The 27,494-nt window shown below is 36.9% G+C and overlaps 2 protein-coding genes across 6 annotated transcripts; both read left to right on the top strand.

Moving 5' to 3' along the window:
* The first annotated feature begins 327 nt into the window (after positions 1-327).
* Positions 328-27,494, top strand: LOC113668228 (adhesion G protein-coupled receptor L2). Of its 5 annotated transcripts, none has more exons than XM_089203950.1 (32): positions 328-421; positions 10,135-10,363; positions 11,521-11,595; positions 12,098-12,234; positions 12,441-12,479; positions 13,050-13,556; positions 13,878-14,258; positions 14,538-14,588; positions 15,079-15,357; positions 15,590-15,767; positions 15,870-16,006; positions 16,275-16,361; positions 16,816-16,910; positions 17,583-17,786; positions 18,170-18,238; positions 18,581-18,686; positions 18,781-18,951; positions 19,330-19,387; positions 19,498-19,615; positions 20,009-20,052; positions 20,508-20,637; positions 21,170-21,276; positions 21,655-21,757; positions 21,973-22,123; positions 22,580-22,649; positions 23,057-23,123; positions 23,393-23,478; positions 23,963-24,089; positions 24,444-24,485; positions 25,636-25,713; positions 26,346-26,475; positions 26,668-27,494. In XM_089203950.1, coding segments are annotated over exons 2-32 (4,035 nt in total). In that variant the 5' UTR covers positions 328-421; positions 10,135-10,157; the 3' UTR covers positions 26,670-27,494. The 5 variants fall into 5 exon arrangements, with proteins under 5 accessions (XP_089060076.1, XP_089060074.1, XP_089060073.1 ...); XM_089203948.1 differs by lacking the exon at positions 328-421 and adding an exon at positions 2,613-2,751; XM_089203947.1 differs by lacking the exon at positions 328-421 and adding an exon at positions 8,040-8,154.
* LOC149047608 (adenosine receptor A3-like) lies at positions 4,754-6,625 on the top strand. Its single transcript, XM_089203980.1, has one exon. It carries the CDS (start codon positions 4,892-4,894, stop codon positions 5,876-5,878), a length of 987 nt encoding a protein of 328 aa, XP_089060106.1. The 5' UTR covers positions 4,754-4,891; the 3' UTR covers positions 5,879-6,625.

Here is a 27,494-nt window from a genome sequence, read left to right as displayed (position 1 = left end):
CTCGTTAACTTTTTAGTCCGTTGAGATACACATTAAAAACCACCCAGTAAGACTTTTTTTTGATACGTTCTGAAGTTTTCTTGCAACACTACTGTTTCCATTTCTGTTAGGCAGCAGAGTACATTAATGACGCAAAATCTACATATTAATTAATAACGGAGCTTTTACATTTTGCTGCAAAGTAAACAATAGCAATGTACGTAGGTGTACTTTTTATCAGTTCAACAATGGTTATGATCAACTTTGCGTCAACGAAAAACAAGGAACCGGAAAACAAGCACTTTTTTTTTTTGAAAATTGATATGCTAATAACTAAAAGCCAAGTTTGTCAACTGTTCTTGTCTGCTGTCTGACAAAGTGCGATGTAATCATTTCACGTTCATCGCACGATCTTGATCAAAGGAGAAAAACGGTTTGGAAGGTGAGTCGAATATCTGTTTCTTTGCTGCTCTTGCATGTAAGACATAATCTTTTAAGTAAAACGAAGTTTAAATTCGAAGAGTATTTGTATCTCTCGCACTTTGGTGTTTCTGTTGATAACACCATAACTGCTTACTTCTAATTAAGTTAAATTTACTGATTTTGAAACAACTGCCTGCGGATTTCAATTAAATGAACATAACTGAAAAACTCGTAGTGGACCGTAGAGTTCGAACGAAATTTCGGGATTTGGTAGTCTTTGTAAAAATGTCAGGGTGAACGACCGCGTCAACTGATTTGAAATCCAAAGGTGCGCAGAGAAGATCCTGTGTATTCTCATTGCTGAGCCATTTGGAACCAACCTGGATGAAAATTTTCAACAAAACCAACGAGTTGCTCTAAGATCTTTTGGTAGTATGCGGTATGTAAAGGTGCTTTTAAACATTTCAGTTGTCAGATCTTAACGTTACTGTTACTTCAAGCGAATAATTTCATTCGGCAAAATACTCCCTATGTGAACACCCCTTGATCAGATATGTTCAAGCTTGGAATATCAATAACATTTAACAGAGTCGTTAATTTATTTCCGCTCAGAAACTGAAAATTCCGAGCCTGATTGTCGGCTTTTTTATAACGCCATTTCATTCGTTTGCTTCCAGATCTGTATAAATTAAAAGGATTTTTGCGGAGGAAGGATAAATGAAGCGCTATCGAGGTAGATCCTCATAGTTTGTTGGGGTATGAACGCTATTAAAAGTCGACACCACTATGTCAATTGTGTGTTGTCATAATTAATCGGAAGTTTACAAACAACAAATAAACTGCCAACATAAATCTAAAACTGATGTCTGAATAATTCACCTCCATTAAAGGCGGAAGCAATATGAGTTCGTGAGTGACAGTCTTTCAATTTATGGTTGGTAACACTCGCAGCTATCAAAATGACCTCGCGGTGTCTCATGCAAGAGAAATGGAAAGCGCTGCAGTATATGGCATTGGGGATTTTTTTTTTTTGTTTTATTTACGCCGTTAAAATGTTGAGAAAATTTTTTCATAACAGGCATTGATAAGAATCTGTAAACAACAAATTTCTCGTTTTGTTTACAAATGCTCTGCTAACCGAGCTGAAGTTTAAGTAGCCTGCGTTGCTGGCGGTCTGCGGTTTTGAGTGCATAGAGAAAAATGAAAAATTTAAGTTTAAGGAGAAATCATTCTGCTATGTATAATATAAATATTGAAAGGTTCTTTAATCCGTAGCTTGATCAGAAAATGATAGGCTTACATAAAAAGAACTGAATATTGGAACAACGATCAGCCAACATCACACTTCGAAGGCATCAAATATGTCTCAAGTACTCTACTCTGTCAAGGGTGGTATATTGAGTACCTTCAGACTTCACAAATATTTTATTTTTGAAGAGGAGTACATTCAGGTTTGTCAGAACAATAAACCCTTTTCTTTAAAGTTTGGGATGAGCCAAATATCAAAAGCACTTTGTTTCAAGGTACGGTGTCATCAAAAAAATTAACCCCACCGCCCAAGAGTATAGCGAGATTCGCTCTTTGATTTCTTTATATAGTGAATTTAATTAACACGATATTCCAAGTTATATTTAAATCACCGAGAATGGAACATCGACTTCCTGTCGTTAATTACGTAAAAGGAACACCTTCAAAATTTATAGAAGCTTACAGATAATAAAAGATTAAGATCTTCCTCTGATAATTCTTCCTCATAAGAAAGGCTTTGGAATTCTTTAAGTCACATTTTCACCGAAATCCTGCAAGCTTTGAACAGATCTAGAGGATCAAAAACAACAAATTTGAAATGCGATAGAGAAAAGATTTGTTTTCATCATTCTTATGCCTTATGGACTCCTTATACTCAGAGGTGCATCACAACTAAACTAAACAATAACCCATCTCTTTTGATGGTAGAGCAATTTTAAGACAACAAAAGCAATAACAAAAAAAACAAAAGCACCCACGCAGTTTCATTAAAATATAACCAAAACATTTAAATTTTCTTCTCTTTGAGAGAGATGAATCTCCAAAAGCGTTGTTGCAAGTTCTATATCAGGTTAAAAAATGAAAAATTCGATGTTCAAAAATAACAATTTTGAAGCCCACGTAAGGATATATATATTGCTCAAAGTGAAATAAGATCTTTTTTCTTGATATTGCCAGTGAATTTCGGGTTGATGTTCAGATTTTTCAGTATATGTGGTTCCAATTTACCCTGAATCGGGAGTGTAAAGGTACGCAAGAATTAATAGCTCTCTTTTGGCAGGACTCTGAATTTTCAAGCTAAGAGGAGTACTGGAGACCCAGGTTTGTACTTAAATAAGGTACCTAATCAAGATAAATAACGAAGCTCTTAGTGCTATGGCTTAAAGCCATGATTAGGACCTAATCACATAAACAAGGAGGAAAATTACGGCGATGTTTAAGTGAAAGAGGGAAAGAGAATTCAAGTTCGCGTCGTCGTTTAAACTTATTATTATTGTTGTTCAGTATCATTATCATCATTCCATTATTTATTTACCTATTTATTTATTCTATTATTTCCTTAAAACAGGAGAATAAGTTCCTTTTTTCCGCAAAAACCGATTGTTTATAAAATAGATGTAACAGTTAGATTTGTTGGTGTGGAAAACGATAATGCCGTCGTTTCAGTTTAAATGAATCTTAAAAATCTATGAGTCAAAGTTTGATGAGGTGGAGAGAGATTGAGTAACTGTGATATATGTTGTACGCAACTGTTTGAAAGACTTTTTTAAGGAATTTTTCAAATTGTCAGAAATTTTGCATATCGTTTTTCATAGCCAATCCGCAAGAGCTACAACAACTTGTTCGTTTTTTTATACTAACCTCAATTCATGAAAAAAAAGTCGAAGCACTCATTTTCTAACAAGTAATCAATATGTTCTATATTTATCAAATAGATATTGATAAAATACCTGAATTTCTCCTGTTTTGAAAACATGATATGGTAACCGGGTTTATCAATATGAGGGAATTTTCCCTTCGAAAGGAAAGAAAGAGTGTCATTACATATACATGTACGAATATTACAATGGTTAAATTCATTATTTTAGAAAGAAAAACACGTCTTGTGAGTAGAACTTGTCGTAATTTTATGTCAGATTTTGAAGTAGCTTTTCTGCGAGCTGAGTTCACGTTCAGGTGATCTTTGCATTCGGTGCTCTTACAATATGTTTCAAAATCTTCTTCGATTGAAATATGCAATCAATACGAATCATTCATTTAATGTTCTGAGAACAGTAAATGTCCTCGTGTGGATAAGAATCTGTCCTCTCTTGTACATAATCTCCTTAGCTCATCCATTTCGCTAACCGTGTATGAATGTAACGGCGTAAGCGTTATCTTCTCAGATTATTTATACAGCTAACACCTAGCCAAGCGCGACTTTAGTAAACTGACTGAAAAATCGTGATTATGCGTAAAAGAAACTGACTTTGAATAACAGAGTACTGCGAAATTACGTGCGGAATGAAACACGTGCAAAAGAGGTTTAACTGACAAAGAAAAACCTCAACAAACTTTACAAAAAAAAAAACACTAACGAGGAAGTATGTGAAAATAGGAGAAATAAAATAAATACAAACTACACAAGAAAATAATCGACAAGTGCTTTGGATCTTAATGACATAAATATTTTATTATTGGTATTCATGAACTGAATTCTTTGCACTCAGAGATAAGTCGGTGCTTATAATATTTTAGATAGCTAAGGGTGGTTAACATAATAGGAATTTTTTTTTCTGGCCTCCGTCAAAACAGTGCACTTGTTTACTTATTTGAGAGAGTCTGGATACGAGGCAGCGAGGCTGAAAAGTAGACTGACAAGGAAGATGACAGCAGCGCATAAACTTTCCTCGACTCGTTATGTATTAGGGTAATTTAGTATTATCAACTGATCATGAGATGATAATGTATATTAGCAACCATAAAGAGTTCCAAAGCTGACGTTTCCGGGCGATGGATTAGCCTACAACGATGAATTAGGCTACAGCTTGTTCTAACGACTACCGCAAATGAATTATAGATGAATAATAAAAGTTAATTTGTCACTCATCCATCGTAACAAGAGAAGAGAGAAGATGAGAATACCAGCATTAAGTTGAAATCAATTTGCCAATGAACAGACCTTCAAAATCCTTTTTCTTTCGAAAAATCTTGTTCACTATTCCCAAGAGTTTGAAACAAAAAGAGACTGTTTAGGATCCCAACATGATTAAGAACTATGATGAGCCATTCGTATTCAGCCAGATGGTCACAGGTTGGCATAATGCATCTTGCGACATCATAACAAATTCCAAGAACGAATGAAAAAGCGCTTTTCGTTGCGGATTATCCGAAAAACTTCAGAGGTAAATAGCAATAATCTTAACGAGAAATTAAGTTTCCTAGTATAAGTTGGTAAAGCATTTTGTTCTCGTCGTCAGTTATGATGAACGTATCGCTGTGTGCACCGTCAGAAGTTTTGTTGCTTTTACCCTCTCATTCAGACTTGAGAGAGCTTCGGGCGACTTTCATTGTTAACTGTGTCTTCAATAATTTTCTTACGTACACCGCCATCTTGTTGAACATTGTGACAATGTACGCGATGCAAAAAACTGCATCTCTGCCGAAGACTTTGAAAACTTTGTTATTTAGCATCGCTGTTTCTGATGTTGGTATTGGTTTACTTGCTCAGCCAGTTTACTCTTCGCTTCTGGTCAAATGGTTACAATTGAACCATCCTAGCTGCAACAATTCCCGAGTGTTTTATATTTCGACCAATTTGTTTTTAGCTTCGTCGTTCTTGTCCGTTGTGGCTGTAAGTGTAGACAGGTTCTTAGCTGTTCATCTTCATCTCAGATACCAGGAGCTCGTGACTCACAGGCGTGTTGTTATTGTGGTGATTTCCATATGGGTCTTGAGTGCATTTGTTTCTTTCACAATGTTCTGGGAATTACACGGCACTCGAGACTATATCAACTTAGTCATTTTAGCCTTTGGTTTTATTATCTCATTTGCGGTGTACATCAAGATGTATTTAACAGTTCGACGGCACAAGAATCAGCTTCAGTCCTTGTTAGCTGTAGACGAAGCTCAAATTGGTATAATGACAAATTATGTTGCCGTTGTTAAGACTACAGTTGGTGTATTCTACGTTTATCTCGTGCTCTTAGCCAGTTATTTGCCTTATTTTATTTGCATGACTTTGGTTCGAATCTGCCGTGACTCGCGCATTGCTAAAAAACAGTTATTTCTTTTCTCGTTGACTCTCATGTTTCTTAATTCATCTTTGAACCCTGTCATTTATTGCTGGAAGATGAGAAAGATTCGACACGCTATCTTGGACATACTACGAAACATGCCTCGAATGAGAAATTATTCATATCGCGTAATTTACGATCGGTCTTCAAGTGTCGTCCGTTTTGGTAACTGACTGAAACCCTTGTGTGGCTAACATGGATTTTATTTTCTCGGTCGACTTAATGGGGATAAACGAGATCATAGTTACACTTAGTGACATGACGCGTCAGCACAAGCAATGGCGCAGTTCGAATTTTAAAGAAACATTATGTCATGGAACTGCTTGCTAAAGTCACAGCTGCAAAAATTGTGCGCATGCTCCGCTACTCGAGCCATTGAACATTCAGGGCTACGATTCTTCTTCTGCAAACATAAGCTGACACGGGTTTTTCCGCCGAGAGAACAAACTTTTCCTCCAGGGGTTTGTCTACTGAGGAAGTGATGACAAGAAGCGCTAAAGCGATAACAGGTGCTGTGAACTTCGTAGCCATGTGACACCGGGCTCTTCAACCGTTCAATCACTAAATTTACATCTGTTACCAAAATACTTTTTTTGTTGGGTGAGATATGAGAAGGAGAAGGTTCAACAGAAACTTTCCTAAGAACTTGAACCTTACCTGTTTCGTTTTAAGCTTATCCCCGCGAAATGAAAACAATCCATGGGAATTTTCAAAATGTCGCCATTTTGCCTTGATACTGTTACTATAGAATTCTTGTCGTTTCCATTCCTTTGTGCGCGTACATTTCTCGCAAGTTACAAGCATGCGCACTCATTTTGCCGCTGTGTCCTTGCAGAAAGGGAAAAACTAGACTTTTCTGTGGTTTTTTACGGATAGACAATGAAATTGTACTTATGAAGGCAAATAAAGGAAGGATATATTATCTATATCAAGATTTTTTCGCTTTTTGAAATCAGGATTGAAAATCAATCGAAACTTATAGCTTTGAGGAATAATTGTCCGAGAGGGAGCTCTTTTATCTCTTGTAAAAATTTTACCCATGAATTCGGAATCTTTCAAAAAACCTCTTAAATTGATCACTCACATAGGGGTGCTAACTTCAAATAAAACTGACAACTTTGTGTGTAAAATTACTCGAGCAACACTCCAATTTATTGTCATCCATACTCTTGCGTCAGAAGTAGACTTACCATACCAGGCCATAGTAGGTGGAAAGTGAACATCTTCTTCTTAAACTAAAAGTGGACTATTTTCTTTCATTTTGTGCATAACATGTTTTGGTTTGTGAAAGAAGCGATCAAGCAAACTGGCTTCTCTCTATTGTTACTAACAAATTGGAAATCCTTGTTAACATCTAGCAGTTTATTGTAGTCAAATAATCATGAAAGAAAATGGCTCAATAGAGCTAAGTTGAAAACTGTAAACATATAAAAGACATGTATATGCATGATCAACCATATTCGCTTTGTGTTTGTTCAGTTGCGGTTCTCAGATGACGTCAAAACGTAGCAAGAACGAGAGAGTTACATTTGAGCCGCATGCGGGTGTGTCAGTGATTAATAATATTTTCTGAGCGACACTGTCATCTGTGATTCTGTGATCTAAAACTGAACAGACACACGGCATAGTGAAATCCATTTCTCCGGATACCGCCCCCCCTCCCCCCCCCCCCCCCCCCGATACAAGGAACAGAAAGGCGAAAGGAAATAAAATCACCAACAATTTTCTTACCGCTGGAATGCTTAACAGAACTATAAGTGCCCTTTTAAGTATTTCTTAAGTCGCAAGGCTTCAAGGCTTTTGCACGCTTCTAACATATTCATGGTTGACCTCTTTCGACAGTCGCTTCAGTCGATTTCTTGAAGAACGAAACAATCATTGGCAAAAAGAACGCTTGAATGCATTCAAAGGCATGCTGCTCAGTGTGACGACGAAATAATTCTTCCTTGAGGAATAAAGACTAACGCGCTTTCTAAAAGTTCGAATTCGCACTCAAAGTATATTTTAGAGTCTACTCGGTTGAAAGGGCTGTTTTGGAAAATTCGCTTTCAGAAAACAATAAATGTGAATAAGCGTGAATGATTAGTCTCGTCTTTGTGTAGCGATGAAGTTGCGACTGCGTTTTTTAGTTTATCCGGCCGTGATGTAAATGAGATCCATTTAAGAATCTGACTGATGTGAAAAACTCGGATCAAATGATAAACACAATAACGGCAATCACTATCAAATAGTACAGATGATATATTGTTTTATTCTCTCCGTGATCGGTTAGTGTTGTAATGCCAATATGACAGCACGTGTACCTCTTGTACCAAATCAAGAAATGAGAAACAATTACATGTTAAGCTATGCATCAAATTGTGGAGAGGAAAGGTCACGAATGATGATGACCGTGCTACATAAACTGAAGGAAAATGTTGTCATCGTCGCCAAACCGGGGATTTTTAAGGTAAACTTAACCTTTTCTTTGTAAGGTTTTTTCAATCTGGTTGAGAGTAAAAATGGAACTTGAAGTCGATTTTTTTAAAGACATTTTCCATTTCTCGCATTTTTAGCACAAGGACTTTGCGGAAAATTGCTATTTTAAGCACGTTTTCCTTCTTATCCACCGCAAAAAATTTGAATTTAACTGTCGATTTGAAAATGAACACTTAATGATTGTGTCCGTTGAAAAATTTAGCCTAGAATCTTAAATTGATATCGACAATCTATTTAAATCTTGCTCATCCTCAGCCATTTTGTTCCTTCCCAGTCATATATTGATCCTTTCATTTTAAGTAAAGATACTTTTAAAAGGTGCAAAGAGCGTCTCAAATTATTGGGAGGGGTGATCCGGTATCCGTATTAACTTATGTAAAGAGAGGTTTCTGTCAGTTACTCAGGCCTGATATTGGTCACTAGGAGTCATTATTGCATTTTTATTGTCTGGCTCTACAATACGCCGCTGGGGTTTCATACCTTGTTGTTTAGCGTCAAATATATTTAATGATGCTAAATGTCGGTATCGCAAAGCTGATAAGCATCGAAGCGGCTTTTACGAAAGGTGCTTCTGACAGACGTCTTTGACAAGAGTAATGTTTGAGTGATATAACCGTGCACTTTTGGGTACCGTCTATGGTAGTCTGGTTGTTGTCTGTGAGTGTTTTTTTTGTTTGTTTGTTTCTTTCTTTTTTTCACCAGGGCTTTTATCTTAAGCAGATGGCGGAGACGTCTGGTTTTTACGTCGTGAAAAATTGTCTCTGAATCGAATAGAATAGGACTCAGTGTAAAGTATAAGTCTACCAGTAAAGTCAAACAACTGTGAAGAGAAAAAAATAAACCAGGGGGAAAGGATGATTAAGCTTAGGAAAGATGAACTTGGGTAGTTAAATCATAACGGGGAAACTGGCAGCAAACGTTTTAAGAGTTACGTAACTCCTTCAAAAATTGGAGTGAAATTAAACCTTGCGCACTGTGTGCCAGAATTATCAAGGAGTCTATAGAAGGTTGTATGCTTCGCCTATAATAATATGTTTCATGTGTGAGACCTACTGTCCTCTTCAAACTGGGGGCGGTACGTCCGGATATAGTATTGCGTTTGGGCATGTCAGATAGATCTATGTTTTCCTGTTTATCATGTTTATTTGTGATATCTTAATTGATGGATGATTAAATAGATTATTAGCATTGAATTGGGTTTTAATGAGAAAAACCCGCAAAGTTCTTTAAAGGTATAGGTCACTAATTCAGGTTTGATATATTCGGCAAAAGTTTATTCACCGTCAGTGTCACTGACCAAGCGAGATTCGCCTGTTCGACTTAAAGATTGATCTTTGTTCATGATGAAAACCAGATCAGCATCATAAAATCACCGTCACCAGAAATGAAGATAACATTTTCTTGTTGATCGTCGCTCCTGTTAGAAGGAAATAATTTTCAATAAAAAGTTATTTCCATTGGAAAGAGAATTGGTATCTTCTACAGTCCACCGGCGTTTAAAGGTGAACATGAAGGTTAAAAGTCGAGTATAGAATAACAATAATAATTTTAATTTTTCTTTAAAATCTATTTCAAACTTGTAAACGAGTTCAAACGAGTCTCGTTTACACTTAAAAAACGCATTTATTCAAATTGTCAATAGTGTTTGATTAACATTGAGAGAGACGATGACCTCGCACAATTACTCAAAATAGAAGGACAAGTTAACTTTAAATTACCATTTGAAAAGAAAATGCCATTCAATGGATTTATGGTTATAGTTAAACAAAAGATTATACACAGAAGGCAGCCCTTCCGTAAGCACTTATTTTATTTTTAAAAGCGAACTGATTGATGGATTTGCTACCTGGCGACTGCACGCTTTCGACAAATATTTCTCGGTAGGCATCTTTTCATCAATAACGATTCAACCCAGGCGGTTAATATTAACTGATTTGTTTTGACATTATAGACACGCTGTTGCACAATCTTTTGATGCTGCTTACCATGAGAACACTGAGGTTTTTGTCAATGCTGTTGATCTGGAGTGTGTATGGTGAAAAAGCGACCAATTTTCCCTGTGGCGAAGTCTGTGCGTGCTCAGGAAACCAACAGCAAAGTTTTCCAGGTCTCGTGGCCGACTGCAGTGGACGAAATCTGAAGAATCTCCCCGTTCGACTACCTCAGAATACTAAGTATCTGTGAGTTTGTTTTCTTACCAAATATATTTCGCTTTAGGGTGCCAGGTTTTACACGTTTGCGAGGCTTTCGATTTATAGTTCGATCATACAGCTGATGATAGCTCTGGGGCTGGTTTGCTTAAGGCTTCCTGGAATAAGGTGAAAATGAAAATTTCAACATAGGTAATTCTACAGATCCAGTTACGTTACATTCACCGAAGAAAATTTAGGTAATTTGAAGACAATAATGACCTTTGCTACGTGTTTTGTTTATGTTTTGAAAATGAACGTTTAATCAGCTTGATTCTTATCTCGAATAAATTGCTTAAAATTCTTACATTTTAACGGGGTGAAAAATAATTTGGAGTCATTCATAGCTTGGAAACTTTTCACTCATTTAAACTGATTGCTCTCTGACGAAGAAGTTTGTATCATCAAAAAGAGCTAATCTCTGAATTTTGGGGCTCTCGTATCTTTCAATATGTAATCAACTTAGCCCACAGGACATTTTTGTTTACATGCAAATTGACTAAAATTTCTGGATCCCTGAGTAGTACTCTGCTCTAGCAGAGCTAGCTAAACCAAGTTATTCCGACCGGAAATTACGGCAACCGGACTTAAATCTTATATAGACGTTTTGTTGTGTAGTATCCCTGAGTCAGCATTTTTACGAGCTGTGCCGTATTTTGACGATCCCGTAGCGCGAGTCAAAATACAAGAACGAGTTATTTAGTTGAGTTATTTAATATAAAACTGCTATTTTTTCTGCTACCAACTGTCCAAATAAACATACAATATCGCAGGATATTTGTACTCTATTCGCGCGTTATTTATGCTCTGCTTTGTGCAATTGAGTAATAAGCGCCGATATTCTCTCTTTTTTTTTTCTGTTCAATTTCTTTGAATTGATGAGCCCCGACTTAAGCCGCTCTCTCAAATCCGATATTCATTATACTTTTATACAAACTGCCAAACTCTGAACATTTCTGAAAATGTGTTCTTAGCTGTGTAAAGCTTCGTGTTCGTCGCAGACGTTACATAGTCTGTCACACGATGACTCACCAGTGTCAGCGTGACAACTAAGAAGATTTTTTCGGGTGACAGCAGGGAAAAAAACACACCATTTTTTAAGAACTTATTAGCTAGATCTTAATCTGATATATATTCTTATGTTATAGAGATCTCTCAAGTAACGCGATATCCACTTTGTCATCTCAACAAGTTACTGATCTTCCACGGAACTTACTTGTACTGTAAGTTTCATATGGGTAACTGTATCTTGTAAGCCGGTTCAATATTTTTCTTTTAAAGTCGAAATCCGTTGGATTTCTACGAAAAATTCATGTCCCTTTCATTGTTTTATCATTCGTGTATGTTGAATCACAGATTTCCTCTTATCTTTTGTCTATCCTGTCTTTACACAGCTGTGAGAAACCTAAAATATGGGATTCTTTACACGACTGATACTCGGGAAACGCGTGAAAGAAGAATTGTACCCAAAAGTTTGTTGCGTGAAGGAATGATTCTGAGTGCTCTTGTGAAAAATGTTTATCTCTTTTTAATCGTCTCGAAGACCAAGATCATCTAAAGCTTGCCTTCGTATGGTAAAAGTTATTTCACCACCCACCACCCCTTTTTTCCCCCCATGATTCTGTTAGGATGTATCCATTGCCATCTCAATGTACACTTATAACATGTACAGGCTAAGAGTGTCACCTGATATATTTTCATTAATATTTTTGCTTTTGTTTCAAGGAACTTGTTGGACAATCCAATAGATTGTGAAGACGCAATTCTAAAGCAACTGGCAGCTTCTATTACTCTCAAGTCCAACTGCGGCCAAATATCGAATGTTGCAGTGGAAAGTGACCTGCATTTTCCTCACTCGGAGGGTAAGTTTAACTCTAGTAATAGGTCACTGTCCACTCCCCTTAGTAGGGAAAAGGAAGGGACTCCGTGCCGTCTTGTATGGTTTATTTGTTTCAGTTCTAGGTTCATAATTGCCTTGTTCTTGCAAGTATGCATTATTTGAATAGTTTTTTATTATTCTCGTTTCTTTTTTAACCATTGATTTTCTTAATGATATCTCTTCTGACAGAATCAAAAATAGGAAGTCGCACGAAAAGAGCTGTGGCAAGTAAGTTGTTTACCGTACGATTGTTATAGGCAGTACAAAAACTGTATGCATTCGAGTCAAGGTGCGTTCAGTGATCTGTGGGCATGACTAACAAGTAGCGAGTCAACATACATACCTACTCACAAATCCACGAGCTGTCCAAATCATCTTTTTTTTCTGATATTTTTACCAAAAAAATCACATTCTCGGTGCACACAAGTCGAAACACTTTTCAAAGGTTTAGAAAATGCTCTTATCTTTTCTACAAATTGATCAATTTACACTAAAATTAAGAAAGACAAAATCAAGCTAATATGTTCGAAATATTTTAGAGTATTTTTATTTAACTTTTTTATTAAATGTTGTTGACAAGGTACAGTTTTGAAGAGAGGTCCTATTTTGAACTCTGGAACCTACATATGTGAGCAGGCGTAATTGCTAATCATACAATAAGTAGAAATAGCTTATCGCGATACAAAAACATTAAGTATAATCACGGTAAAGGCGAGCAGAATGATGACATTGTTACTTTTTCTATTATCGTAGTGGGACATCACACACTGCATCATTTTTGTTGATATTTCAACGCAGGTTGCCAAGCGGGATCAGGAAATTGTGTGAATTACACGTGTGGAGGAATCGATCACTGGTTGCCGTTTCAGACTTATTGGGGATGCTGTAAGGGTGTTATTCATGATCAGCGCGAGACCTACTGCTCAGAAATACAAGGCGTTATGCAATGCGGCACGGTAGCTCCAGCATTTAGATGCAGGAATGAACACTGTATACCAAATCCATGGTTATGTAACAGAGTGAACGACTGCCAAGATGGAAGTGATGAACTTGGATGTGATGAGTGTAATAAAACTGATAATTTTCGATGCTGGAATGGGAGATGTATTCCTCAATCAGCTGTTTGTGACGCGTATAACGATTGTGGAGACGGAAGCGACGAAACGTTTTGCCGAACTTTGCGCGGTGGCTGGTGCACCACAAAACAATACAGATGCCCCACCGATAGTTGTGTTCCACTGCAAAATGTGTGCGATGGCAAAGCAGACTGCACTGACAACTCTGACGAAATTGGGTGCATAGTTAGTAAGTACCGACAAAACGTACTTTATTTAATGTAACCGTCAAATGTTGGGCAGCGTAAGTGGATCAATATTGGCTGCCCGCGCGCTAATTTCCGCCAAAAATTTAAAGGAATGCAATAAGGAACGACGGCTCATGGAAGATTTACAAAAATCTTATTGAAACGTTCAAGTAAATTTCTCAAGGAAACAAAAGTAGGTTAAAGGGAGATTGAAACTTTGCATACTCGAAACTTTTTTTAAACAACGGATACCCTGTTGATTTACCATTTTGTCTTAAGTTTTATAAAAAAGGTTGAACCTTTTCAAAACGCGTTTATTGTAGCTTGTAACAATGGATGGAAACATTATCAGTCATCTTGTTATAAGTACTCAAACCATCACAGAAGATGGACTGATGCTGAAGATATTTGTCAGAGGGACGGAGCGCATCTCGCGAAAATTACCAGCAGGAAAGAACAAGATTTTGTCTTTAGCCTTGGTGTTCATCAACCTTTTCAAATCTGGATTGGTTTGCGGGCGCTAGGACCCTCAGGAAAATTCACTTGGGCAGACGGATCACCACTTGGCAATTTTACTTTCTGGTCAGCGGGTGAGCCCTCTCCAGATCCTGACGTTTGTGCGGAAATGATTCGTAATGATAGTCAAGGGCGGTGGCAAACTGGCCAGTGTACAACGAGACACAGTTCATATGTGTGTGAGAAAGGTCTGTGTGACTGAAGTATGTTGATACAGTCATAAGGAATATCTAGAAATGCTATAAATATAATAGTAACTCGTCTCTTTCAAATATCACGACTAGATACATGAAATGAATGGTCGGTCTGAAAATATAAAGCGAAGTGTCCATTGAAAACATGTTTTGATTTTACTATTGCTAGATCGCAATACATTTTGATAACAAATGGCTGCAGAAAAAAACGATTTCAGAAAGCCCGCTCCTAATCCCAAAGTATCCGCTTAAAAGATATTTCTTGCGTTGCAGAGAGAGCATGTAACATCACGGGAGCGAGTGGTGATTGCAAGACTGATTTTGGTGAGTTTTGATAACATTGCTATAAAGTATTTAAAACTTTCGGTTCATCAAAAGAGAGCCCAAACCAAGTAAAAGTGTATAAATTTTACACAAAACCTTACAGATAACATGACACGGGATACTACTGTAAATGCCACTTTGTTTTCTTATTCTTCTTCTTCCAGTAAGTCTTTTGATCGACGGCAAAGTTCTGGAGCTTAATATAAGATCAAGCGCACATTAGCAACATTTATTTGCCATTGCGTTGCTCCATATTCTCCTGACTTCATAAAATTTAACTGTGCATGTGAACCCTTTGGTATGAAAAAGTAATACCAATACTAAGCCATAGTGCTTTAGCAGCTAAATTCCTATGGTACAGGACCACACTGTTGAAAAGTCATACCTGCTAGATCTGCTCCAACTTATCTTTAAAAAGTAAACTATAACTTACTAATTGTAAACTGCACCTGACTTTTGTTTATTTTGATGTTGTGCTGCTTCTTTAAAGAAACACCGCCGCTCATGAAGTCTTTCCCACGCGAAGAGATCATCTCAGCACAGTATGAAACTAGCGTGACGGTGCAATGCGAAGCATCTGGTTTTCCAAGACCCACAGTCACGTTTCTTATTAACGGTGTAAATTCGTACGCTGTGAACAAGGGTCACACAATCATGGAACCTTACAAAACAACTGTCACGTATGTTGTGACAATGCCGTCTGACGTGGAATGTCACATCTCCAACAGAAAGGGTAACACCTTTTGGAGAATAAAAGTGAATTTAAAAGGTAAATCATTTAATAAAAAGTTTAAAAGCCGTGTGTGAATGAGGTATATGTTTAGAGTTCACCATTTTAGTATCAGTTTCTATGGAAACTCTTTGAAAAGTCTTCATGAGAAAGGAATCGTGGTATGGAGAAATCAGATTTTTCCGTGTACGTTTTCCACACCGTGTGATTTTTGAGCGATGATCGTCATAAATCAAAGCGAATATGGTTTTCAATATTTTTTTTTCGACAGATGACGACCCGTCATTTCTCAAAGCTGTCTTAAGATTAACGGATGAGACTTTCACGTCTGACCTCAAGGATCCTTTGTCTGAAAAATTCAAGACACTGTCAGCCTGGCTGGAGAATATTCTTATGTCTTTATACACAGAAGTACATGGTTTCAGAGATGTAGAAGTTGTAAGATTCAGGTAATTTCAGCACAAATTTTGATCTTAGTCTTTGAAACTCGGTTACAGCATGCTGTATGATTAAGATTTTTAAATCTTATATAATTTGGTCCATCATTGTAGAAACGGAAGTGTCGTAGCAGATGTGCTCCTGACTGCCGCGAAAGGAGGTTCGTCAGTTGTTCAAAACAAACTCCTTGAAGTTATGGGCTCAAATAAATTACAAAATGTTACAGTTGACTCGTTTGACGTCGTTAAAGGTAAGGTATGTCTATTTTCTCGAGGATTGAGAAATTAGACAGAAATCTAATGATTTTTATTTGGGAAAGTGAAACTTTGCAACGTTCTCTGTTGTTGCTGTTGGCTTTTGTAGGGGCAATACTGTGACAGAAAAGGTCCAGTTAGGCCCTTGCTGGGTAGCCAATAGGAATGCTGGCTGCAGGATCTCCTCGTCTTACTTCAGCTTCCAGGGTCAGACACTTTATAAAGGTGGTTTTGAAAGCATTGTACTTACACGTTTTTCCTCAGCGTGTCCAAAAGAATTTTTTAACCTATCTTGGAGTGGAACTTTTGAGGGAGAGTTTGCCACGCAGAACTGTCCCAGAGGAGCAGCGGGTGAGTCAAATAGCGGCAAAATCAGTGGAATCATTCAAAAAGCGTCAAGGGAGTATTACAAAGACACCTAGTTTAACCAGAGCGTTCTATTACCCAAAAAAAGCGGGTTACCCTGAATTCGGTTCAGAAGAGAATCCCACACGACATTAACAGACATGTTATTTGATGATTTTAAAATAGTGACACTATGGTGAACTCGTGGATATACAGTGCAGAATATAAGTCAAGTTATATCGACACGGATTACTCGTTCCTATGCTTCGCATATCCACGAGTTAAAAAGTAGAACTTCCCTTTTCAAACAGACACTTCTATCCATGGAAAAGTTTCCCTATGCTTGGCCTGAGGGCGTCTCTTGAGTGAAGGTTTCACTTTAAAAGACATACTGTCAGTTTAATTCGATGCTTCAAGGTTTCTTATGTCGACGATAAATGTCTCTTCCGTCCTACTTTAGGTGTGGCCAAAAGGAAATGCTTAAACGACGGTGTGTGGGGGTACCCTGACTACGGGGAGTGTATCAGTCAAGAATTCAATCAACTACAAGAAAAGGTGTTGACTTTTTAACATTGTCTAAGTGGCTGAACTGTGGCATGTTGGTTAATACTGTTTCTGCCTATCATCAACGAACTCCACTCTTCAACGTAAAAGCTTAGCAGCCTTCTGTCAGAAAACTCACGGCAACAACCCGTGACTGAGTGTCGATTTTTTTTTTTAAGTAATTTTTTTTATCAATCCCAGCTACATTTGTAAACACATTTTATCATTACTCTTAGGATGACCATTTTTGTTACCCACATAGATAAAAAAGAACTGGGAGGATTTTCGATCAATCTTAAAAATGTCTATCGATATGAACGCTGATGAAATCGGGCCAATATTTCTTGAATATAATCCGATTTGATCCTATCTTATTTTTCCGGTTATTTCCCTCTATGGTTTCCAGTACTTAACTGAGACTTTGTGCATTTTTAGGAGAAATATTGCTACATTTTAGCCGCATCCATTATAATTGGTCATCCCCTTTGAATTTCCGAAATTTTCATTGAACTCCAAAACAAAACAACGGAGGGATCATTTCCTCCCTTAATATCGTTCAATAGGGCTCCGATTTAAGTGTCTATGTAACCACAACATATACGTAATCTTAACTATTTAAAAGATATCATTACCTTCTCTCTAAACACTTTCAAAGATCTTATGCTTTTTATCTCCTTTCGTTAGATGAATGGCTTGTTCAACTCATCAAATCCCTCCAACGAAAATATCACAGCTATTATCACAGAACTGTCTTCCCTAACTCAACCAAAGAAATACGATTCCTTGATGGCTGGAAATATCAAGACATCGACGCAGATTTTACAGAATGTGGTCTTTTACAACAAAAAGTTTGCTAACAGTCGTGAGACAGTGTCAACAAACATTGAAGTAAGAGAACGATTTGACAAAGCTTCTTTAATTTGTTTCCAAAGTCAGTCTCGATTGTTAGATGGTGCAACTCTGTTGATGTTCTTTAACAGATAGACCTGAACAAGACTCAAATCCCACTTTTCTAGTCTAAGGGCATTTCGGAATTACATCTCCTCATTGAAGATTTGACTCTAATTCAAACAACAAAGGAACATTCCTAAATCCCAATTGACCCCTTGAGATCTTGTAATTCAAAAAGTAGCCCAGTGATAAAGTTTGTAGCCCAATAGTTACAGTCATATAATAGACTATTCATATCGTAGTAATCCTGTCTACCGGGAGCGATTCAAATATCTTGTTTTCATATCATGTGAACATGTTGTTTTTGTAATTTTCAATAGGGATTTCTTCAAACCGTTAGTAATCTTCATCACACGAACAATCTCAGAGATTTCCAGCAGCTTCAAGAGGTACAAATGCATTTCTCCGGTTCCAATTATCCTAAAATCTCCTATTTTTCTGTAAGATTACACGTAGTATTTTGTGTATATTCAGTTTGCATAATTTGTAAAAAATTTGGCGAAATGCGTTTTTTTTTCATTAGCGGAAAATTTCAGTCAACGAGTTCGTTGGAGAATTCAACTTCCCCGCCTCCTTGATTACCAGAATGGCTACCATTCTTCCGCCTTCCCCCTTCCCCCTCCTGTTCAACGCTAACTTATTGTAATTTTACCTCAACGCTGTGGAAGGCCTTTATACTTTTCATTTTAATTTTTTAATTTTACTCAAACTGTATTACCTCTTTCTAATAGACCGATAACACCACAACTGATTTGACCAGAATAATCGAGGATTACGGACTTCAGGCAGCTTCTGGACAAAAAAATGACAGATTGAGCGTGGTGAAAGATAACATAGGTAATAAAGGCTTTTTAAAGAAGCGAGAAATTCTCCAAAAAAAGTGTGAAATGTACTGGCGATATTGCAATGTCTTCGTCTTTTTTTCTTTTAGCAATGGAAACAAGACTTGTACCTGACAATGTGCAAGAACCTTTGATGTTTCCAAATCATTCAGATTATAAGGATGGCATCCTCTCTTCGCCAGCTTGGACTGAAGGTGGAAGGCAGTTCATCAAGTTACCAGAAGAAATATTCAATCGACAAAATCATCCTTCAACAAACGGTACAGTGTAAATCATCCAAATATCTTTATGCAACCAAGTAAGTGAGAAAGCAACAATGAAGCAAACAGACTTTAATAAATTCGAACTCAATATGATTATATATGAAGCTAATCACTGTATGGCAATATCTTCTATTCCGCGCACTTCTTACAGCCAGCATTTCGAGGCACAAGAATCATTCTTTTAAATGAAGCTAACTTTTAGACACTTAGTGTTTGTTATACTTGTCAATGGTTCAATTGGTTGTTGTGATTTCCCTGGTTTTGTCTTTAACAATATTTGGTCGAAAATTACTGTGCTGGGTTCAGAAAATAGTACCAGTTGTTTCATCAATATATTTTTTAATTCGTCGCTTAACGTATTTTTTGTTAATCCAGGAACCAAAGTAGCCAGTTTTTTATTCAGAACATTGACTCCGTTTCTGTCACAGGAGAGGTGCGTAATGTCGCTTTAATTATTGTAAAACTTATGCTTGTTGTACATTTCCATTATCACTGAATCATGATAAGGAAAGAGAAAAAATAGATTGTCATTCTTTATTCTAGTGCATATGAACAATTTGACCAGCGGTCTGGCGTGGTATCACGTATAATTGCCAGCTCAGTGCAGCCACCTGTTGTGAAACTCCAAAACCCAGTTGTGATAAATTTCGTTGGTATTCAGGTAATTGCATCATGTGATACCCGCAAATTCATAGTTGAAATTGTCAATGAAGAGCTTATGAAAACAAACTGTCGACCTATGTGCATCGGCCATACGGGTCGCTATTATTATTAATTGTCCCTACCCAAGACATAGAGATTAGTGCAGGGTTTACAGAGGTAATTTTTTAGCAAGGCGGTGAAGCTCATTCCACGATAGCATAAGCGATCGTGCAAGGAAGTAGGTATGGGGTGTTTTGGGGTCTCAGGTTGTATTTCATCCCTTTCGTGTTAAGAAAGTGGGAATTTCCCGTATTAAAACAACCATGGTTCATCACTTTGACTTCATCTGCTATGAGGAGAAAATGCATGGCGATAAAATCTCACCTCAGTTTGTTTAATTACTTCTTCTTAGGAGAACCAAAGCACTGCGATTTGCGTTTATTGGGATTATAACATGTAAGTTATAAATAACAATAGAGAAATTTTAAGGCGTAAAAGCTTCATCACGGCTACTAAGGAGTCATAAATCTCAGAAATTGAAGAGAAATCTTGATGCATGATCTTATAGTGCAAGGACACAATCATGAACCGTGGAGAATGGTCAAAGAAAGTTAAGAAAGCAAATCTGTACAGCACGTTTCCACTGAGCGATTTCTATAACATAAATTTGTAGTAAAGAAACCTCTTTCTACCGTTATCAAGTGTACTCTCATAAATGGCTATGATCCTAAGCCCGGTGTCTTTCATAACTGTTATGCTTAACGTCAGAGATAGACTAAGGTGGTGACTCTAGAGGAAGAACTCTGAGTTGTTCTTTTAAGCTTGGTAACTGAGAAATATGTGAGGAAAGAGCGAATGATTAAGTCAATCCTTAGGCAACCTTGTTCAGTAATCAAAGTCTGTCAATTCAGAAATTCCAGAGGTGGAGGCTGGTCGAAAGATGGTTGTGAGTTGGCGTCTCATAGAAATGACACAGTTACCTGTGAATGTAACCACTTGACAAATTTTGCAGTTTTGATGGATCCGTCTGGGATATCCTCTGTAAGTTGACAATTGTTTTAATACTTTCGCCACTTAGGGTGACCAAAGTCACTCAATCTCACTGTATCATGATAAAGTTAAGTAGAGAAGTGATTACTAAAGGATGTTGTATTCGGGGTTGGAAGCGGAATCGTGAATCATAAATCATAGCTGTTGCACTAAAATTATCATGACTTTTCCGTTTAAAACCCAGGAATCATAAATTACGGCTGTGGATCTGCTTGAAACTCAGTTGACCTGGACTGCAATTCTAAACAAATAAGGCAAATAGTCCCAATGATTCTATTACATCTCTTAGAGTTTTGACTTTTAAAGGGGGAAGACTGTTTAAAAAATAGTAATGCCGTTAATTCTCGGTCAAAATAGAGCCGCTTCCAGATTAATTAGCAGATAGGTAATGTTGATGCACCATTCCAGCTATATTCTCTTTTCCTCGTCAGAGAAAACCGTTTGTTCAGCATTTGTCATAAGCCACAAAGCAATATTCAAAGCAACATAAAAATTTTTTTTATTTTACCTGATTTCCCTCTAGAAACACTCGGTACACCAGAAAACTTTAGGATATATTACTGTGGTTGGTTGTTCTCTTTCGCTGTTGGGAATTATTGTTACACTCATTCTTCACGGTGTTTTATGGAGGTTTGTATAATTTTGACGTTTTACTTAATCAATTAGGTTTAATAGAGGCAATTGAGTCATCTCAATCCACTCTAACAAATAGAGATAAAAAGACGGGTTATACTCAATCAAGTATATTATGGTAAATATCCCCCTCTTTCAACGACATCGAAGTGAACAATAGTTTTAGAATATGTAACTAGGAAACCAAAAGAATTAGTCCTTTCAGTCATTATACAGTAAAATGGTCGCAAATTAAACTCCGTATCTTCGGCTGCCTGGAAGTGAATAGTACTTCCTGATCACCTACGAAATAGCCAATCAGTGCTCTTGAAAAGCACTAGTCGCCTGTGTGGTTTAAACTAAGTGTTTAACTCTGTACTTTTATCTTTTACTTAGAATATTAAAGTCTCACAAGACAGTGATCCATGTCAATCTGTGTATCGCACTTTTGGCTGCGAATGTTCTTCTTCTAATTGGAGCAGTATCCACAGAATACGAGGTAGTTTCCTTGCCAAAATATGACCACTAGTACCTTTAATGGTGATCAGAATATGAGAGTCCAATTATCCAAAATCCCATGAAGGCAATCAGAAATCCTCTAATGTTACAGCCATGTCAAATTTTAAGACTTTATGCGCTCATTATGCTATCAGGCACTTGTATCATTCTCCAATTCATTTTCGTTTTAATTCCTAGAAACATTTTTTGTTACAGGTTACTTGCAAAGTAATCTCCGTCCTGCTTCATTTTTTCTATCTGAGCGCTATATTTTGGATGTTGGTCGAGGGATTACAGATATACTCTTCAATTGTTAAAGTATTTGGTGGAGAAAGCAAACAAAGATATTTCTACTTTCTTGGCTGGGGTAAGTGTTTCACTTTGTTGGGTGAAAATATTTTTAACTTAGGTGAGTAATATCACAGGACATTACCTCTATTATTTTAGTATTTCTTTATCCTAGAGTTCCCGGAGAGTCAAAGGTTTCATTACCTCTAAAACCAGTTTGTTAATTGGCTACAAAATGGTTCCTTCTTCTTGACCTCTGCATGAACGCTATTCAAGGTAGTATTTAGGAGATTAGAAATCGTTCTACGAGGCTTTCTCTTCGTGGTGTCTCTTTTCAACTAAATTTGATGAGAATGATCAAGAAACAGGATGGATTATCTAAAGGATAACTAGAAGAAACGTACGTGCAGAACCTAATTTACGTATGTAACACTGCACACATAAGAAATTTCTCCACGGGCCTCCTACACGTCTGTAGTCTGACGTTGTTATAGCCCTGGAACTCACCTTCCATTTTGCTCCTTTCACCTTGCAGGTTTTCCGCTGTTGTATGTAGCTATATGTCTAGTAATCACAAGAACAGAAGGATATGGAGTAGATGAAACGTATGTCTATGGGAAGAAGATTTAAAATGGTTCCTTATTTCAATTTTTTCCAAAGATATATTGTTAACTACCCTCGAATGCACTCTCTGCAACTTTAGTTTGGTTGCCTTGAGTTGCTCTAGACATAGAGCTTTCATTAAAAATTATCTGCCATTGTTCTAAAGTAGAACAATGTATATTGACCACGTGTTCTATCGTCTTCGCTGCTCTATCCCTCTGGTAGGATATACAATTCAAAGACGTCTTTAAATTCATGGTTACACTCGTTTTTGCAAATGAACTATTTGTCAGTATTGATTTTAATACATTTTACTACATCGTCAATATCGATTTAATACATTTTTAATATGTTTGGAGTTGTTTCAAATCAAGTCTAAACATCCCATAACTTCATCACTGATTTGCAGATGCTGGTTATCCATCACTTCTGGTTTAATTTGGACGTTTATCGCTCCTGCTCTTGCTGTTGTGTCGGTAGGTTAAGAAGTCTTTCCTTTATCAAAAAAAATTATGAAAAAACCAAATAAGTTTTTATATTCTAATCCAAACCTTGGGCTTTAAATTGAGATAACGACAAACAATCCAATGATAAAAAAGGGAATATCTTAAAACGTTCACGTCTACACTTTTCTGATCAACAGAGGACACCCGAAAACACTGTTTAGAAAACTTTTATTGAGATTTCTTCACGTCATCCACCGAATGGAGTGAATGATATTTGTTATTAAATTAATTCCTGGTAGGTAAACTGCATCATATTTGTATTGGTTCTACGGGCCATGATGACAAGTCACAAAATGATTGAGGCTCAAGACAAGGAGAAAATAAAGTAAGACTCAAACAGGGATCGTCTTTCTTATTTTTAACCCAAGGAATTAGATAAAGGTTTTAAACTAAAGATCTTGATAAACATGAAATTCAAGGAAAGTGAAATGCTTCCAGGCGAATTACGTCGGAAAAACTAAGTAGAAGTGGATGAATAAAGTTACTTCTTTTAGAAAAGGATAGCATATGGTACAACTTTTAAGTTGTGTAAGACTTGCTTTATATGGAAAATTGACAGAGCAGTCGGTAACTCCAATAAACCCTTGTGGAAATGGTACAAGTATTTGCTTTGGAGTTTCGTGTTGTTTTCAAACGTAGTTTATTCAGGGTATGTATTGACATTACTCCTCGCAAGGGATGTTTGAGTTGAAACTGGAAAATTTGCGTTACTAGAGTGTTTAAGTTAAAGAAAGGAAGCAACCTCCTTGAGAGGGAACTACATGAGCTATGGAGAGCTGATGACAGTTGTCTCTTATGTTCCTTGATAGACTTGGCATAAAATGTTCCATCGTCCTTCTTCCTCTTCTCGGCATCACATGGGTGTTTGGTGTCCTTGCGTTCGATCAAGCTACAGTGGTCTTCCTATATCTGTTTGCAATCTTCAACTCGCTTCAGGTATTTTCTTTTTGAATAGATGTCTCTAAAATTCAACTTAGGTTTCTAACGTATTCAGTGTGGCGAGGCAGACCTTGATTAAAAAAGTGTTTTTTTTCTTCTTGCGACGCATTGTCAATAACTCTTGAAGCAGATCGCAACTTTTCATCTGCATGCCGTTAACAGTTTCTTTAAGTCACGGGGTTGACTGGCTAGCGTCGTCACTTTATGGAGCGTGTTTCTCTGCTATGAGTGATTGGTTTCCAACAACTGTGATTGGTATATTAACCTTCATCCAAAGTTATATAAGGATGCAAACTTCCCAATAGTTGAAATTAAAAGATGCTCAATTCAGTTTTCTCGCTTTTTTTGCAGGGGTTCTTCATATTTATTTTCCATTGTTTATTCGATCAACAGGTTTGTAATGTTTTGTGGTACATTAACCTAACCTCGTTTTCCAATCTATGTTCAGTAAATGTTTTTGTTCTAATAACTTGGTGTAGCAAACAAATAATATCAGTGGGTGAAGCGGCTTACTTTTGACGGGAACACGTCGCTTCAATAATGCTCAATAAGAGTGTGGGACAAAGAAAAAACCCCGAGTACCACTTTCTCTGTCCCACGCTCGTGACAAGATGAACAAACATCTCACTCTATTTCATTACCGAGCTCAACATTTACCATCTTTCTCATTAAATCTCGCGGTCGTTCAACTTCAGCCGGCTATGTTAGACCTAGGGTTAAAGTATCTCAAAAAATAATAAGTCTCACGAACTTTCCACTGATTTAAAAATTCAATATAGCAGAAATACTGAGTAATCACTTCACAAAAACGCATCCGAACACCAAGCTACACGATTATTCGCAACGCCGTGATCCCTGAAAATCTTGCCAATCGCAACGAAAGCCAACGTTCAACCCTTCAACCCTCAAAAGTAACCACCATAAAGTTTTAACCAATGAATAAAACTGATAAAAGTCACGAGAATACAGGGTGTGATCGCTCGCTGAAAGCGCTCTTGAGTGATAAACAAATTCTCCTGTCGGCAATGAAGGAAATGTATATATAGTAGAATAGAGAATATACATACTGATAGTAAGGTGTTATGGGTCAATCCTTGAACTCTCAAGATCTGATTGTTAATTCTCCCCTCTAGTCGCTGCACATTTCCTTGTAAATAACTTCCAAGAATTTGGTGTTAGATCGAGATAACAACTTCTACCTGATAACTTTAAATATTCTCATGACCTGTTTGCTGGATATTGTTTAAATATTACAAGGAGAAGTCACATGTTCATCGCTTCCGGGAGTTGAAGGTTTAATGATATAGTTTGCTCGGTTCGACAAATGCCAGAGAGGCACGAATGAAGAAAATGGAGGCAAAGATGGTTCATTATGGAGAAGTATAACGCAGATTGCAAATGGAGACGTAGTGATATTTTTTCTAAATTTCATAGGATGTATAACCATGGTTTCGTTTCTTTGAAACATTTTCTTAATTTTATCAACGTCATCTAACTCTCTAAACAAATCGTGGGAAAAAAAAAACTTTTTTCGCATTTTTAGGTGAGGTCAGCGATGATGATATGGAAAGGAAAACGTCAACGAGCGGCCCACGCTTCAGGTGTTGATGCGACGCAAAAGGTATATATTATTATTATTCAATTCAATCAGATATTGCAGTTTGCTTCAAGGAAGTAGATTCAGCCCATCGAATCAACTGAAAACTCCATTTGATGTTATGGTAAAATCATGATAATGTATGTGCAGAATGTTTTACTTTCCTTAGTTAAAGGTTGAGAATGATATTTATAACTTAGACCCACCGAAAGTAATTGGTTTGAACCCAAAAACAACATTTGATAATCTAGTTAATGTTTAATTCCCCATGTGAGAGCAGGTAGTTCTGTGGAGGAATGTTGTCGGTCTATTAGTTGCTATAAAGGGTTGTAGTATACATTAGTTGTGATAGGTCAGCTTCGATTCATCGATATAGCAAAGTCGTTCCATGCGGCGAATTTTTTTTTTTTTTTTGTTTGAATATCGTGAAAAAATAAAACCATGCAGGTAGTTATTGACGTCTGTTTAGATGACTTTAATAGCGTGACGAGGAAGAGTTTTCACTAACAGACTTATTTGTGGGTGAGATGTTACTGCTTAAGAGGATAAAAGACGCTAGAAACTGTTTTAAAGTATTTCTAACCCAGTTCATCATCAAATAACAGTCATTTTCAGGCTGATGCCATTTTGATAATCTGAACTCCATTTTTTCACAGAGCAAACCAGTCAGCTGTAGTCTTACGACGGAGAGGTTACCAACCCATGGCGTTAGAATGACTGATTTGAGTATCAAGAAAAACAATCAAAATTACAGACGTAGTGGAGAAATGAATGGAAATTTCACATGTAAGTGGTCCATTTTGTGGTGTGTAGCCTAGTCTATGCTAGAGGTTGGTCAGCGGGGGCAAGCGAAAGGGCCTGCGAGCGAAAAAACCGCGATGAAATAATGAGTACTAGAACAAACTGTTACCAAGAATTTGCAACAGACAGCCACGTTTACGTGTACTAACCCTGTTGTTTTCTAATCTGTTTTTTAAGAATCCAAGTGGATGGAAAAGGAACGAAAAAACTAAATTTAATATAAAAGCAACGAAGACATGCATATGTGAAGAGGGCAAGATGGTGGACATTGAATCAGAACAATAGACCCTGTAAATATTGAAAATTAATTATATTGACTATTCATGAAGCGTAAAGGATATTGAACTCCAACCAATCAAAGGCCAGATGAGACTTCAGTCCACAGATTATACGACTTGAAGGTTGCTTTCAATCACAAAACAATGGAACTGACTTTTCCGGACAGAAAGAAAGTCCTACGTTTTTTAAGCGTTAGCATTTATTTATAGCATTATGCTAGCTTCCAGAATTCTTGCATTTTCACGGAAGTTGTGTTTAAGATTTCGCGTTTAAATATAGGACAAGTTGAGAGTGTTTTGATCGAAGCAGACCGTGATAAATCTGGATTACAAGTTAATTTTAAGACTATAATATAAAAGGCTGAGACATTTGTAAACACTACGTTTAATTTATTTTCCATAGTTTTTTTTCGTATAAATCTTACATTTAACTTCTTTCTCAGCTAATACTGAAAGCAGTATTTCTATTCCTTTAGATGCACTCCGTCTTATTGCGGCTGACTCATTTCTGCGTTCAAAATATTTAAATAAGACCTCGTTAATGTCAGTGATTTGCTTTCTTTCGAAATTTGTTCTTTTAGTTTTTGTCGTTGTTGTTATAGAATAGAGACAACGTTTACCTACGAAACTTGAGGTTTTAATAACCTAATTTAAACTACGTGTTGAGCATAGGAGTGAGCAATATGAGTAAGCAATATGAATGAATAAAAGCAAACGACTCCAAGC

Source organism: Pocillopora damicornis, chromosome 4, assembly GCF_964200805.1.
Source record: "Pocillopora damicornis chromosome 4, jaPocDami1.2, whole genome shotgun sequence".
Lineage (NCBI taxonomy): Eukaryota > Metazoa > Cnidaria > Anthozoa > Scleractinia > Pocilloporidae > Pocillopora > Pocillopora damicornis.
Note: the sequence above shows the minus strand (reverse complement) of the source record. Positions and strands in the feature narration are given on the sequence as shown.